Source organism: Camelus dromedarius, chromosome 29 (assembly GCF_036321535.1).
Source record: "Camelus dromedarius isolate mCamDro1 chromosome 29, mCamDro1.pat, whole genome shotgun sequence".
Classification (NCBI taxonomy): Eukaryota; Metazoa; Chordata; class Mammalia; order Artiodactyla; family Camelidae; genus Camelus; species Camelus dromedarius.
The window spans coordinates 27,190,784-27,210,188 of NC_087464.1; the positions used below are offsets into that span (position 1 = coordinate 27,190,784).

Below are 19,405 nucleotides of genomic sequence, written 5' to 3' on the forward strand. Positions count from 1 at the left end.
CAGAAACACAAAGTCACTGCTGACTTCTTTCTTTGTCTTGGACACCAAACAATCACCAAGTTCTGTTGATTCCTAATTCCTAAACATCTCTCAGATCCAGCTCCTTATTTCTACTTCCTCTGTTACCATCCAAATCTAGGAATCATCAGCTTTCACCAGATCCCTGTAAGGCTCCTAACTAGCCTCTACTTCCAGTCTTGTTCCCTCCTATCCTTTATCTGCACTGCAGCCAACGAGAATGACTTGTTAAAGATGCTTAAAATCCTTCAAAATATTCTTTCTACCTTTAGGATAAAGTACAAACTCCTAAACACACTTAAAACCCTGGGACATGATACACAAAACAGACACAAGGAGACCCTAAAAGGCAGGAAAACAAGAAGGCGTACGGGCCAGAGACTTTGAGCCCAGGAAGCAAGGTGGCGGGGCCCTCTCCAGGTCTCTTTCTTTTGCCTCGTATATCCCAGACTTGGAGCTAAAGAAGCTGATGACCCAGACACAGGAGGAGGCACATACATAAAATCCCCAACAGAAGCCACTTTCTCTAGCTGAAGGATCTGGGAAGGGGCAGGCTAACAATACAGAAAATGTTTAGACAGAAACCACTCTATTCCAGCCAAACATCACAGAAAAACTGTGACCTCCAACCCAACCACTTCCACCTGCAAGAACCAAGCAGGCATGCTGCCCCCAGCAGGATGGTGACAGAGAAGGCTGAGGAGGGAGCCAGCACTTCCGTCCTGACGGGTGCACTGAGTCCTGCACTATGTGTCAGTGGGGGCCACGCGGAGAGCCTGCACTTCCATCTCTCCTCAGCAGTAGTAAGCCATCCTTCCTGCTCACCAGTGTAGCGGCGTCAAAGCACGCCGAGCAGAGTCAGGGCTTTCCCCACCAACTCAGCAGGAATGACGATCAACAGATTCCAACAACAGACAACAGGGACGTTACAATTATACGACAAAGATGTTAAAGCAGCCATCGTGAAAATGCTTCAATGAGCTTTACAAACATGCTTGATGTAAATGAAAAAGTATAAACTCCCCCCAAAGAAATAGTCTTAGTAAAGAATTAGAAGATATAAAGGAGTACCAAATGGAAATTTTAGGACTGGAAAACAAAAAAACGGAAACAAAAAGTTCAGTGAATGGTCCCAACGTAAGAATTGAGGGAACAAAGGAAAGAATACGTAAACTTGAAGACAGAGTAATAGAAACAACCCAATCTGGATAATAAGGAGAAAATAAACTGAAAATATAAATGAAAAGAGCCCCAGGACCCAGGGTGCTATAATAAAAGATCTAACATGCATGTCATTGAAGTCCTAGAAAGAGAGAAGAAAGTAGGGTTGAAACAGTATTCAAAGAAACAATGGATGAAAACTTTCTGAATTTGGAAAAAAGCATAAACTTATAGATTCAAGAAGCTGAACAAATTCCAAACAGGATAAATCCAAAATAATCCACATCAAGACATATTGTAGGCAAACTTCTGGAAATTAAAATCAAAGAAAAACCCTTGAAAAGCAGTGAGAGAGAAGTGACATCTTACCACTAAGAAAAGACAAAACAAGTTACAGTGGGTTTCTCATCAAAAACCATGGAGGCAGGAAAAAGTAGTCCAACATTTTCCATATGATGAAAGAAAAAAACTATCAACCCAGAAAGCTACGCCCAGCAAAAGAAATATCCTTTAGGAATGAAGGGGAAATGAAGATGTTTTCAGACAAGGGAAAACTAAGGATACACTGGAGAAACTTCACCAAATATTAAGAGAATTAACACCAACTCACACAATCTCTTCCAGAAAATAGAAGAAAGAGGAACACTCCCTGATTCATTTCATGTTGCTAATATTTGATGATGCTGACACGAAAACTGGACAAGGGCAGGACAAGGAAAAGAAAGAAAGAGAAAGAAAGAGAGAGAGAGAAAGGAAGGAAGGAAGGAAGAAAGAAAGGAAGGAAGGAAGAAAGAAAGAAAGGAAGGAAGGAAGAAAGGAAGAAAGGAAGGAAGGAAGGAAGGAAGGAAGGAAGAAAAAGAAAGGAAGGGAGAAAGAAAGGAAGAAAGGAAGGAAGGGAGAAAGAAAGAAAGAAAGAAAGAAAGAAAGAAAGAAAGAAAGAAAGAAAGAAAGAAAGAAAGAAAGAAAGAAAGAAAGAAAGAAAGAAAGAAAGAAAGAAAACAAACAAACTATAGGCCAATAGTTTTCATTAATATAGATGCAAAAACCCTTAATAAATATTAGCATATAGAACTAAACAAGATATTTAAAAAAACTAAACACCATGACTATTTTAGTTTTCTGGGGCTTCCATAACAAAGTAGCACAAACTGGCTGGCTTTAAACAACAGAGATTTATTGTCATGGTTTTGGAGGCTAAAATTCCAAAATGAAGGTGTCAGCAGGACCGCCCCCACTCTGGGACTCTGGGTAGAAGCTTTCCTTTCCTCTTCACAGCTTCTGATGGTGCCTGTTGGTCCCTGGCATTCTGCTCTCTGCCTCCACCATCACAGGGTACTCTCTCTGCGTCTTTGGTTTCACACGGCATTTTTACCTTTCTGTAAGGACACACCAGTCATACTGAACGAGGGATCTTGCATTTGGCAGCTGTTTTTTAGATGTAACACCAAAGTGCAAGTAGCCAAAGGAAGTAGAAATTTTACTACATGAAAATTTAAAACTTTTGTGCTGCAAATGATACTATTAAAGTAAAAAGACAAAAGACAGAAAGAAAATATCTTCAAATTATAAATCTAATAAGGAGCCAGTATTCAAAGTACGTAAAGAATTCTTACAACTCAATAATAAAAAGGCAAGAACCCAACTTTAAAATGGCAAAGGATCTAAATAGACTTTCCTTCAAAGAAGATGCACAAATGGCGAATAGGCACGTTAAAAGGTGCTTGACGTAACTAGAGATTAGAGAAATACAAGTCAAAACCATAGAGATACACCATTTTACTCTCACAAGGACTGCTATGCTAAAAAAGGACAGACTTTGGTAACAGTCAGGGAGGATGTGGAGAAACTGAAACCCTCATACATTGCTACCGGGAATGTAAAATGGTTCACTCCTTTGGAGGAGTCTGGAAGCCCCTCAAAAAGTTGTACATAAAGTTACCACATGACCTAGCAACTCTGCTCCTAGGTGTGCACCCAAGAGAATGTAAAACATATGCCCACAAAAAATATGTACATATGTATCAGTAACAGCATTACTAGAAATAGTCAAAAAGCCAACACAACCCAAATGTCTGTCAACTGATGAATATACAAACACAATGTGGTATACCACACAGTGGAACAGTACTCAGCCGTAGCAGGTAACGAAGCACTGCCGCGTGCTACAGAATGGACGAAACATCACGTGAAGTGAAAGAAGTCAGTCACAACAGAATACATATTGTGTGATCAAACCAAGTGTCCGGAAGAGACAAATCCGCAGGGACACGACACAGATTAGTGGCTGCTAGTGGCTGGGGGAGATGACTCGGGAGGGACTGCCAGTGGGTAGGGGGCTTCTTTTTGGGGTGATGAGATTCTGGAACTAGAGAGTGTGATGGTTGTAAAACTTTATGAATATACTAAACCCACTGAAGTGTACACTTTAAAATCAATACATTAAGTAACAGTGATAACATCAAATGCTGGCAAGGTTTCAGAGAAACTCATATATTGCTGGTGCTGTATGAAATGGTACAGCCATTCTGGAAAACAGTGGGAAGCTTCTTATAAAACTGAATATGCAACTACCATACAACTACCATACATTTATGCCTCAGAAATGAAACCTATGCTCAAAACAATTTGTAAATGAATGTTTATAGGAGCTTTGTAATAGCCCCAAACTAGAAACAACCCAGAAGATCTTAAACAGGTGACTGTCTAAACAAACTGTGGAATATTACTCAGCAATTAAAAAGGAGTGAATTGATACATGCAACAACCTTGATAAGCCTCTGGAGAAAAAGTTGAGTGAAAAAAGTCAATCCCCAAGGATTATGTACTGTGTAATTCTATTTATATCATTCTTGAAATGACAAAGTTACTGAAAATGAGAGCAGAATAGTGGCTGCCAGTGGTTAGGGAGATGCGAAGGCATGAGGGAGGTGGGTGTGGCTGTAAGGCGGCAATCGGAGGGGTCCTCATGGTGAGGGAAGTGCTCTGTATCTTGTGTCGATATTTGTATCTTGAGTGTGACACTGTGCTGTAATTTTTAAAGGTATTACCACTGGGTGATATGAGTAAAGAGCACATTAACTAGATTCCTTCGTATTATTTCTCACAACTGTGTATTTATAATTATCACAAAATAAAAAGTTTAATTAAAAAATAATAGGTCACAACAATGAGACTACTACACACACCTGTGAGAATGGTAAAAATCCAGAACACTGACAGCATCAAACGCTGGTGAGAATACGGAGGAACAGAAAGCCTCATTCACTGCTGGGGGGAATGTAAAATGGTGCAGCCCCTTTGGGAGACGGCTTGGTGGTTTCTACAGAACTAAACAAGCTCTCACTATACGATCCAGCAACTGTGCCCCCGGTATTTACCCAGAGGAACTAGAAACTTGTGTCCACACAAACACCTGCACATGGATGTTTACAGAAGCTTTATTCATAATTGCCAAAACTTGGAAGCAACCAAGATGTCCTTCAACAGGTGAATGGATAAACTCTGGTACATCCGTACAATAGAATATTATTTGACACTAACAGAAATGAGCTGTCAAGCCACAAAAAGACATGGAAGGATCTTAAATGCATATTGCTAAGTGAAAGAAGGCAATCTGACATGGTTACCTACTGCATGAGTTTAACCATATGACATTCTGGAGAAAGCAGAGGTACAGGAACAGTAAAAACACCAGCGCTGCGTGGGTTGGAGGGGAGGGAGAGGGAGAGACGAGCGGGTGGAGCACAGTGAGCTTTAGGGCAGTGAAACTACTGTGCGGGACGCCACAATGGCGGACACACGTCGTCTTACATTTGTCAAAGCCAGCAGAATGTGCCTACAACACAAAGGTACGCTGCGGACCTCAGCAATGACAGGGGTCAACGTTGCTTCACCAACCGAGACACGTGCACCACACTAACACGAGATGTGAGTGACAGCGGAGACTACGGGGGAGGAGAGGGAGGGGATGGGAGCTCTGCACTTCCTGATTAATTCTTCTGTCAGCACGTAACTGCTCTAAAAGAATAAATATCTAAGTGTTTAAAACGGGTCACCACTGGAGGACTCTATGAACTAATTATTTTGAAAACCATTAAACACAGAGGAAGATTCACGCATCTGACGCCTTTCCAATACACACTGGACCACTGGGACTCAACGGATGGGAGGGACTTTCTCTTCTTAGACACATTCCAGCCAACGAAGGAACGACAGCCCCCTTCCGCAACAGCTGATCAATGAATCTACCTAGGCAAGAGTCACCGAAGGCTGCTAAACATAGAAAAGTGACATACCAGACGGAAGAATACAATACGATATTGACAAAAATCAAAAACAAAAGCAAACAGACTGGGTCTAATAAAGCCTCTCTAGCTCCAACGACCAAATCACCGAAAGCGCGGAGGACAGGAACACAGACTAAACGGCACTGTGGGGACACACTCAGCAAAGTCCTCGCTGTGTAAAACCGCAGGTCAAACGACCATTTCTTTGACAAATAAGTTTCAAGGGGAAAAGGAAAAAAGAGGTGGAAGGAAATCTTTAGGTTAACAGAGACTTAATGAGTGAAATCAACCAATCTCCACATGTAAACTTTCAGATCTTGATCTTGATTCATACAAACATAGCCTAAATTTTAAAATTATTAGACAATTGAAAATTTGAACACTGACTAGATTTGACGATCTAAAAACGGTTAAATCTTTGTGTGATATTGCAGTAGTGATTTTTTAAAAGCTTACAGAGCATCACATTGTTCTATTTATAGATAAAATGAAAAAGTATCTGACACTTAATCCAACATAAAACAGGGAAGAAGGAAAGGGGCAGGGGCTCGAGGGAAACGGGCCGCTCACTGGCAGGCAGCTGCTGGAACTGGTGTAGGTACATGGCTTCATTACATTAATCTGTTTGCTGTTGCACATGTTTTTAAAAAATCAGCAGCAGTAGTAAAGAGTGTTACTATGGACAAACCTGTGCAGCCCCTTTTACAACACAGGAATTATGTGGGAATTATTTTGATCGCTGCTCCTCCCTCAGTCCCCATGGTCCGTTCAGTCACCAAACCCTGCTGACTCCACCGCGACCGCCACCTCCCTCCCTCTGGTCTAAGCCAGGTTCGTCCGGGCTTCGGGCGCTTCTGTCTGCTTTCAATCTAGGCCAGAGTGTTTCCATACAACACAGACCGCCTCCTTGAGCTTGCCACCCTCACTCTCAGCCCAGGGCGCCCACACACACTGCCCCTCTGCCTGGAAGGCCCCCTCTCCCTTGCCCGCGCCCCTACCCGGAGCTGTCACTGCACACACCACTCTCTCAGGGCAGCTTCCCCATCGATCTTGGGCCGGGGCGGTCAAACTTCTCAGCACTTCCACAACGACTTAGCACAAAAGGAATGTTAAAAGTGTTGGAGGTTATGTCTGTCTTTGCTGCTATAATATAACTTCAAAGAGAGAAGGAATTAAGTCTTTCTATTGTGTCCCCAAAGCCTAGCAGTTTGTCCTGCACGTAATAAAAGGTCAGTAAATCCTTATTGAACTATAAATGACTGGACAGATGAATGAATAAATAAATGAACTTAAATATAATACCAGTCAAACAATGAAAGAGAATCATCTTCACCATAATTACAATATTGCAGAAACCTTAAGGGTATTAGTCATACTCCCAAATAAAACATTTGCAAAGCTTCAGTGTATATGTACACAGACCAACAAAAAGAAGACACAGCGAGAATAACTGCACTGCAAATCCAGGTCACAGTCCCTCACTCACGCTCCAAAAGAACGTAACAGCAAAGGAGCAGGGGTGTATCTTGATACACCATCCACGTACCAAAGAAGGCGCACACGCATTCAGATAAAGCGGCTCTGATACAAGCTCCAACTGTGCTGCTATTTAAATAGAAAACTCAGATTCTCTGAAAAAGCAGTCAAGATCACATATACTAAAATTTTACACTTCTATGCAATTATTTAAAATCAGCTACATGTATAGATTGCAGTCTCTTCAGTCTTATAAAATGAATGAATTTAACTAATCTATTCAAGTAAAATCAAAGCTTAACCACTGTAAAGATTAGATCTTCATAACTTTGAAAATTAACAAGAAAAAACTACAAATTCCTGAACAAAAATTTTATTTTTAACTGTTAGGTTTTTAGTGCATATGAAAAATTTTCGTTAACACGTGACATGAAGAGATGTTAGCACACTGAACTACAACAGAAAAATTTTATACAACTTTTGAATCACTAATGTGCTTATTTCTTCTGTGAATGAACGCAGTCAGCCTAAGTCAGCTTTGTCGTGGGTATTAAGTAGGTTTAACATTTTTATGTTATTGTTTAATAGCTTCCTAATAAGGTTTTCCGTTTCCCCTAGACTTACACAAAGTATTTTTCTCAATGTGTTGGATACTATAGTAGCTTTTGCTCTCATCCCTGGCGGAACATACCTAATATTGAAATATTCAGGTAGCCTAGATCTAGAATTATACAGCACGTTAATAACAGTTTCAACGTCGTCGGCCCCCCCGCTGCTCCGCCCTAGCGGTAACATCTGAGATTTGTACATCTTCTCCACTTTATGCTCTGCTGCGGCTGCCAGAGCAAGGCTCCGTTTGAGGTGCTCTTTGGCAGCTTCGATGTCCGCTCTGTATTCTGGCTTGAGGCTCTCAGGAAGAGGCACCCGCTGCACCTGCGCACTGATATCTGAAATTTTTTTCAGGATGCGTTCATTATACAAATCCTGTGGGTGTTCTTCAAACGTCAGTGCTTCAGACTGTTCCGCTTCGTAGTCTCCCGAGAGCTGAGGAACGTCCTCCAGCTCTGTGGCGGTGTCCACGACGGTGTTCTCCCTTGTGGGCAGTTCGGTGGCATTTGGCACTGGCTTCGGTGCCTCAGTCTGTCTTACAGGCAGCTCCGGCTCCGGCTCCGGCTCTTCTTTTTCAATGTAAGGTTCTTTCGCATGTAAAACAACAGAAATGTTATTTGGCTTAATTGACCAGAACGCTGTGCTTTTAGTGTGTTTTTCCCTCTCTACTTCCAGCGTGAAGCCCCTGGTAGGGAAAGTTGTAGTTTCGTCAGTGACAGGACTGATCAACACATCGTTCTCAGCTGTGGCTTCATCGTGCGACTTCACCTCCTTAAACTTTGATACTCTCGATGCTGCAGAATTAACATTACTTGGAGTCTTTGATTTTCTCTGATGACCTGGCCCCTTGGTGGGAACACTTAGTATTAGGTTCTGTAAAACTTGCACGTAATGATTCAAGTTTTGTTCTTCGTCAGGCATCACAGTTAGTCCTTGAGGAAAAACCAGACAGAAGTGGTGTTTATTACCATGCATGACGTGCTGACAGAATCTACTGGCCTAAATTTACTTCTTATGCTAAAGTTGAGATAAAGAGCCAAGAAATAAAGCACGTTTTTTTTTTTAAAATGGAGGCCCTGGGGATTGAACCCAGGACCTCGTGCACGCTAAGCACACACTCTTCCACTAAGCTACACCCTCCCCATCTTTGACAGTCAACTCTCATTTAAATGAACAAAATCATTTTTTCAAGGTTAGTGCAGAAGTTGCATATTAACACAATTCTCTGTATGTCTTTGCTTTTACTCCCCCATATAATTTATGATTCAACAGGAAACTCACTAAGACAGAATTCTGGATTATGCTCTCCGACACAGTGGTGTGCCGTAGTAGGTCCAGTCTGGCTCACCAGAGCCAATTAGTAAATTTTTAGAAATTTTGTGAGTCAGATGGCAAATAGAGACATCATTAAAAATTAAATTATACACATTTACAATTAAATAAAATGTACTCAATACAAAGGGAATAAACATTCGAAACTCATCCCTTTCTTACTATTTTTTCTCATTTTACTATTGTTTATGCTCGTGAGAAACGCTGTGCACTGGGGTGCCACTGTTGATCTCTGTCACCTCCCTATTAAGTGATGTCAAGTAGGTAGCGTGAAGTTGACCATGGTGAGAGTATTTGCACCATGTAAATGGGCAAATGCTGTAAATTAGGGCTTACCCATCCCCCAGAAAAGCCAGTTGTGAAACATTTACCAGTGTACCACTGCCTTCAACCCAGCAAAGATCTGACTACAGCCTGTGGATCACATCCACCCAAATGTTTTTATAAATAAAGGTATTTTGGAACCTGGCCAGTCTTGCCCATTTGTTAATGTATTCTCTATGGCTGCTTTTGGCCGCAGGAGCTGAATAGTTGCAACAGAGACCATGCTGCCAAAAATGCTTACTCTTGGGCCCTTTACAGAAAAAGTTTGCTGATTCCTGATCTAAATCATCAACATTTTAGTCTTGGCTCTATTTGTACTGGCATTTTGCAGGATCTGAGTGGTAAAGTCTCTCATTTATAATGCAGAAAATAAAAGATTACTGAATATAATATTACTGAATTGAATATAATTATTGAATATAATATTATTGAAATAATATATTCTAAAATTCTGCTCAACTCCCGCAGTCCAAAGTCAGAAGGTTTTAATTTTAGGTGCTAGAATTCTGAACTGACCTCGCCACTGTCACAGACACAAAGTGACTTACTGCCTTGAGCACTGATGAGCACCTCCTGGCCGAACCCTCCCTCTGCAGGCAAAATGCAACCAGCTTTCTGCTATCCTTATCTTTGGCAAGCACAAAATAGTACAAAAATACTTTATCTCCTTTCTCAACTCTTCTGTTACAACTTAGAAAGACCAGATGGAAGTTTAATCAAAATTGAAAGCATATTTCTTTTTTAAAAAAATCTTAATCAGAACAGTTTAGTGAGGCAATGTGATAGTGGGAAGATCCCAGACTTGTCTCCTAGAGACATAGCTTCTAACAGCAGATTCTGCATTTTGTGTCATGCTGAGAAGAGTTTTGCATATTCCAAGACACATTTGATGATGATGAGTGAAAAAAGATATAAAACATAAGGGAGGTTTTGTATGATCCTTGTAACTTTTTATGGGTCAGTGACATAGTAGCATGCATTCTGTCTGCGAATTGAGAATTTTTCTTTAATGGATTCAAAGGATAACACACCAAATTCATGCAGGTATTCGCCTCTGAGGAAAGGGAACTGGACTGAAGTTGGTCACTGAAGGAGTCTTTAGATATCTATGTTTTACTCCCTAGACACAAAATTACTTCAAAGTGAGAGGAAGTTAATATAAAATTTCTTTTTTTTCTAACTGAAGTATAATCCGTTTACAATGTGTCAATTTCTGGTGTACAGTATAATGCTTCAGTCATACATGAATATATATATTGGTTTTCATATTCTTTTTCACCGTAAGCTACTACAAGATATCGAATATAGTTCCCTGTGCTCTACAGTATAAACTTGTTTATCTATTTTATATATACTAGCCAGGATCTGCAAATCTTGAACTCCTAATTTATTCCTTCCCATCCCCTTCCCCTCTGGTAACCATAAGTTTGTTTTCTATGTCTGTGAGTCTATTTCTGTTTTGCAAATAAGTTCATTTGTCTTTTTTTTTTTTTAGATTCCACAATGAGTGATATCATATGGTATTTTTCTTTCTCTTTCTGGGTTACTTCACTTAGTATGATGATCTCCAGAGCCATCCATGTTCCTGCAAATGGCATTATTATTTTCTATGGCTGAATAGTATTCCACTGTGTAAACATGCCATAACTTCTTTATCCAGTCATCTGTCGATGGACATTTACATTGTTTCCATGTCTTGGCTGTTGTATATAGTGCTACTATGAACACTGGGGTGCATGTGTCTTTTTGAATTACAGTTTTCTGGATATATGCTCAGGAGTGGGATTGCTGGATCATATGGCAACTCTATTTTTAGCTTTTTAAGGAATCTCCATACTGTCCTCCATGGTGGCTGCACCAATTTACATTCCCACCAACAGTGTAGGAGGGTTCCTTTCTCTCCACACCCTCTCCAGCATTTAGCATTTGTGGACTTTTTAATGATGGCCATTCTGACAGGGGTGAGGTGATACCTCAGTCTAGTTTTGATTTGCATTTCTCTAATAATTAGCAACACTGAGCATCTTTCCATGTGCCTGCTGGCCATCTGGGTATCTTTTTGGAGAAATGTCTATTTAGGTCTTCTGCTCGGTTTCTGACTGGGTTGTTTGTTTGTTTTTGTTATTAAGCTGTATAAGCTGTTTGTATAGTTTGGAAATTAGCCCATTGTCAGTTGCATCATTTGCAAACATCTTCTCCCATTCTGTAGGCTGTCTTCTCATTTTGTTTATGGTTTCCTTTGCTGTGCAAAAGCTTTTAAGATAGTTAATTTTTAAAAACTTTACTTTTTTAAAAAAAAGTATTTTTATGTGTTTTATTTGTATGGTGATTGTGTAGTTATCACAGAATACAAAACTGGAAAGTAAATAGGGCACATTCAAACCTATGCAGAATTTGAATTTTTGCACTTGAGCTAATATAGCTAAACTTTTCAAGAACTGTATTGAAAAATAAATAAATATAATGTGAAAATAGGATTTCACTTGAAATGTGTTACAAACCAAACACTTGGTTTCTTAAAAAATGTGGGTTATTATAAACCTACATAATATTGTTAAATCATAAGGACAAATAGAATTTTTCCATTAAAATGTGTTATAATTCTCTGATAATACTTAATATGAATTATATTTTATTTTGATATGAGCTTGGTTATAGTTCATGACATTATTAATTATGAGCCTGTAAACTAGAACAGTTTTAAATTAATAGCATATGTATTTAGCTAAAGGCTTTTAAAAGAAAAGGCTTGAGGTTTGGCATCAAACTGATTTTAAAGTACAATTAATGTTTCTAGTAAAATAGTGTGCACTGGTTAATTGCCTATAGCAATGAAAAATTAAAGCTGAATTTTAGACAAACTCTAAATCATTTAGAGGACTATGAAGTGAAAAAGCTCGATGGGCAGGCTCGATGGCAGAAAGGAGGGGGAAGAGGAAGGCGGCACTGCGCTGACGACAGAACAGCAGCGATCGTCCAACTGAACAGCACAGAGGAAGCGGGAGGAAAGAAGAGCGGACAGAGCCTCAGGGCCTTGTGAGACTGTAACTACAAGGTCTCACATTCATGTCATCTGAACCTTGGAAGGAAAGGAGAAAGAAAGTTGGAAGCAGTATTCAAAGACATACTAATGGCTGAAAGTTTCCCAAATTTGGCAAAAGACATGAATTTACAGATTCAAGAAGCTGAGTGAATCTCAAACAGAATAAATCCAAAGAAATCCATGTCAAGAAATATCATGGTCAAATTTCTGAAAACTCTAAAGAAAAAGAAAAAATATTGAAAGAAGTACTATGTAAATCTTGAAAGAAGCAAGAGAGAAACAATTTAAATGACAATTTGAATTCTCATGAGAAATCGTGGAGGTCAGAAGGGAACAGAATAATAATTTTCAAGTGTTGAAAGAAAAAAAAGGACTGCCAACCAAGAATTCTTTATCAAAGGAAAATATCCTTCAGAAATAAAAAGATAACCAAGACCTCTCAGGTGAAGAAAAATTAAGATATGTTGTCACTAGAAGACCGACCACGAAAGAATGACTAAATGAAGTTCATTAAACAGAAAGGAAATGATAAAAGAAGGAATCCTGAACACTGGGACGGAAGAAAGAACAGAAAGAGCAAAAATATGGGCAAATTCAGGGGACTTTCCTTTTCTTCTTGAGTTTGCCAAATGATGTTTGACAGTTAAAACAAAAATTATAACACTGTCTGACATGGCTCTCAACGTACGTAAAGGAAATACTTACGATAATTATACTATGAACGGGAGAGGGCAGAGGGAGGCAAGGTTTCTACCTTTCACTCCAACTGGTAAAACGCTGACACCGAAAGATCGTGGTGAGTCACGTACACATAATATAACACCCAGGTGATACAAAAGAACACACTCAAAAACACCGTAAGATGGAATTCTAAAAAAAAAATTGTATCTCTTAGTATAAGATGGGTGCTATCTGATCATGTATTTAAAATGCAATTTATGTTTTAAAAAACGAAGGCCTTAAAGCCCAGTAATGTTGTTAATTTAAACATGTGGTTTGGTGTAGGAATAAATACCTGGTAAGTTGAAGGTAGCAGCAAAATATTCCATATAACTGGGGGAAACCTAGTAGCTCAGTAAACAATGAAAGATAAATTTTTAAACTTTCATATAAAGACAAAAAAGTTAAAGTTCAATGGAATACATCTGATCTTTGTGCTTTAAGAACTCCTATGTTTTAACTTTGCCCTTGGCCTGTAATCTTGATATGGCAATTGGTGACTGCACTCAAAATCTGACCAAGAATCATGGATGCTCATTTTTTTAAAAGATGCAAATATAACTAGGATGTTTATTACCACAAGTGTGAAAACCAGAATGGTCTTATCAGCACTCTTGTGTATAAAGCTTAACGTAAACCCACATGTAGAATCATTTATAGGCAGACCAGACTCTGGCTGAATGTCCTTAACTCTGGAGAACAGATTGCTTATATTTTCCCTTCACGAAGTGAGCTCACAAAGAACAGACTTCCCATATTTCACAGACGTTAAGCGTTGCAAGTAAGAATTAATACCTGAAAGCTGTTGTCATGTAAGAACCGATAGCTAAAACACCAACACCTTCGAATTAAAGTGAACTTGAATAACTGAGCTAAAGTACTCCCAGCTCAAATCAAAGTTGTAGTACCTGTGCTTCGTTAGAGGGTGTACTCAAAGAACGATCACAAAAAGAAACACTGCATCTTATTCTCCATCTGGTAGTTTTTCTATAATTTGTTAATTCAAATTTTAATTTTGCTGACAGGTAAAACAAACAAACATTTATGTTCATATTAATTAAGCATTCTAGTTAAAGAAATGTAACTGTAGGGTTGGGGGGAAGGGAAATAGGGGACAAACTTTCAGGTATAAGACAAACAAAGCCTCAGGATCGAGTGTGTAATATGGTGACTAGGTTGATGACACACAAAGAGGTAAAGACGTGAGGTGGTGTGTGTTAACTGACTCAATGGTGGGAATCCTTGCACAAGACATACACATGTCAAATCACCGCAGTGTACTCTTTAACATTACAAATCTTACTAGTCAATTACACCTCAATGACGCTAAAAAGAAGAAATGTAACTTTCTGGCTCTGCATTTCTTGGTAGCTATGCTCTCAGATAGTCGCTTCCTTCCCAGACTCAACATGGGCTCACCCTGTGTGATGCTGGCCCATTACAGGACGTTGGCAAGTCTGACACAGCACAGGCTTGGTAAGAGTGTGTATGCTGGGGGCCTATACAGCTCCATCCTGGAAGCAAGCTGCCATGGGATAAAGACACTTGGGCTAGACCACTGAACCATGAGAAGTCATGCAGAGAGAGACCCTGCAAGATGAGAAGCTGTGCTGGACGTTCTCAACCAAGCCGAGCTTCCAGCTGAACACAAGCTGTACGAGTAACCTCAGTGCCACCACGTGCGCAGAAGAGCTGCCTGGCTGAGTCCAGACAACGTGTTATTTCTTGAGAAATAACAGAATTTGGGGGTAATCTGTCACGCTGCAACAGATAACCAAAACAGCTTCACTATAACTGTTTTGAGAAAGAAATACAAATTTAGTTTAGGTGAAGAGTTAAACATCAAAAAGTTATCTAATGCGTAATGTCAAAACGTAAGGAGCCAAAACAAATTCATGACATTGACATGCACCTCTTCTAGTTCTGCTGAGTGAAATGACCCCAGTAACAGTATCATCCCAGCACTGACACACGTCCTCAGCACTGTGTCTCTAACGCCGTGCTCTACGTTGTCTCCTCAGAAGGATGGTTAACTCCATTCCAGTCACAGGACATATAAAGTGGTCTTGGTACAACAGGTTAATGTCAGAAAACAAGTCTTAAAAGCACGTGAGATTCTATCAAAAAAACATACAAGGCAGCTCAAAAGAACAGAAAGGCAGGACTTTTTCCCATAAAATATTAATAGACAGGCTAATGAACGACTATACCCCTAAAGGTCACCCTCTGGACACTGACATTAGACGACATGCTCCTCATGATCTAAAACATTAACGAGGTGTGTTCCCTTCTCGGGTTTGATAGACCCCCTCCAAGTACTGTGGCCTTGGGCCTGGAAACAGCGTGACATGAACTTGCAGCACCAGAACCAGGAGAGTTTTACCTTTTGAATGTACTTGAAATAAGAGGAATCTGCTTTTCCTTTCCATTTTTCCTTTTCAATTCCAGTCAATTGCCAATAGGTTTGAATAATTATTGCCTTACTACTTCGCTTGCCTTCTGTGGTCCATCAGGACAAAGGCCTTCCTAAAAACAGAGATAGATGCCAAAGACTCACATATTGAGCCTTCTTTTAACCCCATCTAGAGAACCAAGCTAAGAGGTCTTGTTATCCTAGCTTAAAACAATCCTGTATCATTAGCTCTACGCTGGCTGATGTACCCAAAGAGATGACCAGGGAAAAAAACAGTTATTCGTGACACCCCACCAAAAAGCCCTCAAACTAATATTTCACATTCTTGTGTTCGTAGCTTCAGGCCCATGAATATTTAGTGACTTAAAATTATAAAAGGCAAATTATATAATTTATTTTAACAATATTTTAATAGTAGTTAATAGGTAGTTAAAGTACTTATGTAACTATTTTATTTAGAAATTATAGTTTTTTAAAAAAGCAAAAAGCATTCTCTTTAAAAATAAGAAAGCAAGTTGTACAGTGCAAATGCATTAAAGAGGCATGGTTTTAAAAATTGGAAAAAAACCTAAAACCATGGAAAAATCAGATATAAGGAAATTAACTGAAGGTATATAAATTTAAGTGTATAGTGAAAAGGTGTTGATCCAGCACCATCAGGACATATATGTTTGTAGGGAGTGCAGACTGCTGGACACCCACGTCTCATTGGTACCAAGCTGAATTCAGACTAAACCAGTACCAGCCAAACTTGAGTTGGGCCTATTAAAAAGGTACAGGCAGCTACAAGAAGTACAGAGATTTTCAACAAATGTAATTATTTAATAGAAGTAATGTTTGTATAAGATAACCTCAAAACTGTGTTAGTATTCAGAAAAAAATTATTAAAGATGCACTTTTCATTATGAAAACCTATGTGACTTTTCTTTGGCATCAGAGAGCAATTTTTATATGACTCTCGTGCCAATATTGTTGGGACAGTGGACATATAAAATAAAAAACACACGATTAATTTAAATCAAACACAATGATAAGTCGGGGTTCACAGAGAAAGCAACCATGTTAGTTAGCATTGCCCTATATATCCCTTAATCCACTTCCGTGGAAAAGACGTAAGTCACATTTTCTAAGATATCCTCTATGATCTATGACCTGTATGTATTTTCCTGTGTCTTATATCATCTGTATCTTCAACACACGTCATTCCTTTTTCTGAGAAGCATCTTTTCATTTCCTACAAGCCTTAAGAAAGTTTAGGTAAGAGGGCACGAAGAAAAAGCACAGGCCGTGAAACTACGCAGCTAGGCCGGCGACTGCCCGGAGGTGAGCACCCAGCAGGCTCCGAGAATGCTGTGTGACAGCACTCACGTCGCCTCGGCGGACGTCTCCACGTATGTGACCCCCTGACCTACAACCCCCAAGCGCAGTAACTGGTGTCAGTAACGGCGGCCCCTGGACAGCAAGAAAAGGTAGTATCTTTGGTATGTGCTGTCTTCGACAACAAGAAAGGCAAGTTTTGCAAAGATTTTGTTTAAAACAACTAACCCGTAAGCGCTGGCAGCGGAAGGGCTAACTTCAGTTATCCAGGGCACTTGATTCAGAGTTTTATCGTTACTACCTACAATTTAGGTTGTGCTGTGTTTTCACTATTGAAATCTAATTTTTAACTAAGGCTTTTTAACAAGTCTGAAATACATAGCCAGCAAGCACTGCGGTACGTTTTTCACACCTACCCGATAAATTTTATTTGTTCAGGTAAACCAAAGCCCAGGGTTACCAACTGCTGCGACGCACAGCAGGTAGACCAGATGAGCGAGCTCACAGCCCTGCCCGGAACGCCGGACGCCAGGCACTGGACTCGGGCGCCGAAATGCCGCTAGGTGCCCGCTGATGTTCACACCGCAGTCTCCGGACCGCGAATATGACCCTACGGTTTTCAGCTGCTGGGGAGGGAGGCACAGGTGGAAAGTCGTAATTCTGCTCAGCCGGTGGGGCACACAGCGGGCCGGCGACTGTCCAGCAGCTGCCCGCGAGCCACACGGCCTCCGCGTCTCCCATGTCTACCCGCGAGGCTGAGCTCGGCCGGCAAAGGGCCGGACAGCGAGGAGCGCAGGCTCCGCTCCGCCGTCAAGGGCGGCGAGCGGCCGGGACAGCACACCGGGGACGCGCCGGCCGTGCGCCGAGAACGTCGCGCACCAGGACGCCGGGGCCGCAAGCTTCTGCTCACGTCCGAGAGGCTGCGCCCGGGCTGAAACCGCAACACCCGCCCACCCGGCGCGCCCGCCTTGCATCACACACACCGGCGCGCCTGCGGCGACCTCGGGTCAGCGGCCCGGGGAACACGGGCGTCTCTGCGGGGCGCGGGAGAGGCAGAGGCCCGCTCGCCCACCGTACCCAGCTCGGAGCCCCGGTCTCACTGGGGGCCCTCGGGCCCAGCCACGGCCGGGGTCACCGCCTGGGGTCACGGCCGGGGTCACGGCCGGGTCACGGCCAGCAGCGGGCAGGTGCTGGAGGAGGGCGCGGCGCGGCGCGGCGCGGGCGGGCGGGCATGGCCGCACCTCGCCCAGGGCTGGCCCGGGCAGGGCCGCCAGGGACGCAGGTGGGGGCCGGGCAGGGACGAGCCGGGTCTCGAGCGGCCCGAAGCCGGGGGCTCCGCACGAACACACCCGGCTGCCGCCTCGGGCGCCACTCACTCGGGTACGCCGGCGCGGATGAAGGCCATACCAACAGCGCAACCAGCAGGACGAAGCACTTCATGGGCATCGTCCACAGCACACCGCCATGCGTCGGGAACGTCCTGGGCCACCAGGCGGGGACCTCAGGCCGGAAGGGAACGGCGTCGGCGGCCGAGGGCCCCTCAGGACCGAGCGCCCACAACGGTCGCCCCAGCGCGCATGCGCAGCGGGGTGGGGGCGGGGCGTGAAGGCCGAGGCCCCGCCCCGCGTGTCACGTCCAGGGCGGGGCCACCGCGCGCGGCGCCCCGCGCCCTGTGCACGTGCTTGCGAGGCCTGGGACCGGGCAACCCCGGGCTTCGAGGGGGGGCCAGCGGGGGGCGGCTCACCTGGGAACCTGCACTCGTGTCCCTGCCTAAGACATGGTCCCTGAGCAGGGGGAAGCGTCTCATGGGAGAGACGAAGCACCTGGTCGTTACAGCAGGTGGAAGTGCCACTGACGGGGAAGCACAGGGCACCGTGCAGCGCAGAGGAGGTCTCCCCATTCAAAAGCGTGCAGAGGCGCGAAGCTTGGAGCTCCCTGTGAACTGAAAATAGTTCGGTCTAACTGCACGGGAGGCAGGGGCAGTTGTTGGAGGTGAGGGAAGAGAGGTGGAAGCACTAAAGCCACCTTAAGGGGCTTGGATTTGTTTTGTTTTTTTAAGAAGACTGTGTTCCATTTTTTGGGAAATAGAAAATGATCGCTATGGAGAACAGATCGGTGATCGTCGGGGGTTAGGGATGCGAAAGGGCTTGACTATAAAGGGATTGCATGAGCGGCTTGGGGGCGATGGATTGTTGTGGGGGCCTCAGAATCTATACATGTGTTCAAAATCATAGAACTGTAGAATCAACTTTACTTTATGGCAGGTTTTAAACATTTTTATAGACACCCACATCTCTACCTGAAGCAGCAAGGGGCTTGGATTTTATTCTGAGGCTGTGGGGAGAGACTGCAAGGTCGTGGGCTGGAAAAGGTGTAATTAGATTTGCATTGCAGAAAGCTTACTCTCCTGGCAGCGTCAAGAAGGGGTTGGAGGGAAGCAAGACTAGAGCCAGGAAGCCAAGTTAGGAGGCTGATCCAGTAGTCTAGGCACCATTCACTGATATGGACTTGGACTCAGAGTAGCCGAGGACAGAAGACACGTGGACAGATCTGAGAGAGACTCGGAGCTAGAATCAACAAGACCAAGACATTAATTGAATGTGAGGAATGAGGAAGGAGGGGATGATGCGCATGTTCCTGGCTTGGGCACCTTGCCTGTGGTGTGAGATGGGCTTGGGACCTACCACACTAGTGGCCTGTCCAGGG

The 19,405-nt window shown here is 42.5% G+C and overlaps 1 protein-coding gene across 1 annotated transcript; it reads right to left on the minus strand.

The window, feature by feature from the left end:
- Positions 1-7,463: 7,463 nt before the first annotated feature.
- On the minus strand, positions 7,464-18,229 carry SPESP1 (sperm equatorial segment protein 1). Its single transcript, XM_031440942.2, has 2 exons — positions 18,076-18,229; positions 7,464-8,482 (listed from the first exon to the last, which is right to left on the minus strand). Exons 1-2 carry the CDS (start codon positions 18,143-18,145, stop codon positions 7,464-7,466), a joined length of 1,089 nt encoding a protein of 362 aa, XP_031296802.2. The 5' UTR covers positions 18,146-18,229.
- Positions 18,230-19,405: the final 1,176 nt, after the last annotated feature.

Coding starts and splice junctions, on each gene's coding strand:
- SPESP1 (XM_031440942.2), bottom strand. CDS start 18,145: ATGCCCATGAAGTGCTTCGTCCTGCTGGTTGCGCTGTTGGTATGGCCT. Junction 8,483..18,075: donor ATCCGCGCCGGCGTACCCGA/GTGAGTGGCGCC, acceptor TTTTTCCTCAAG/GACTAACTGTGATGCCTGAC.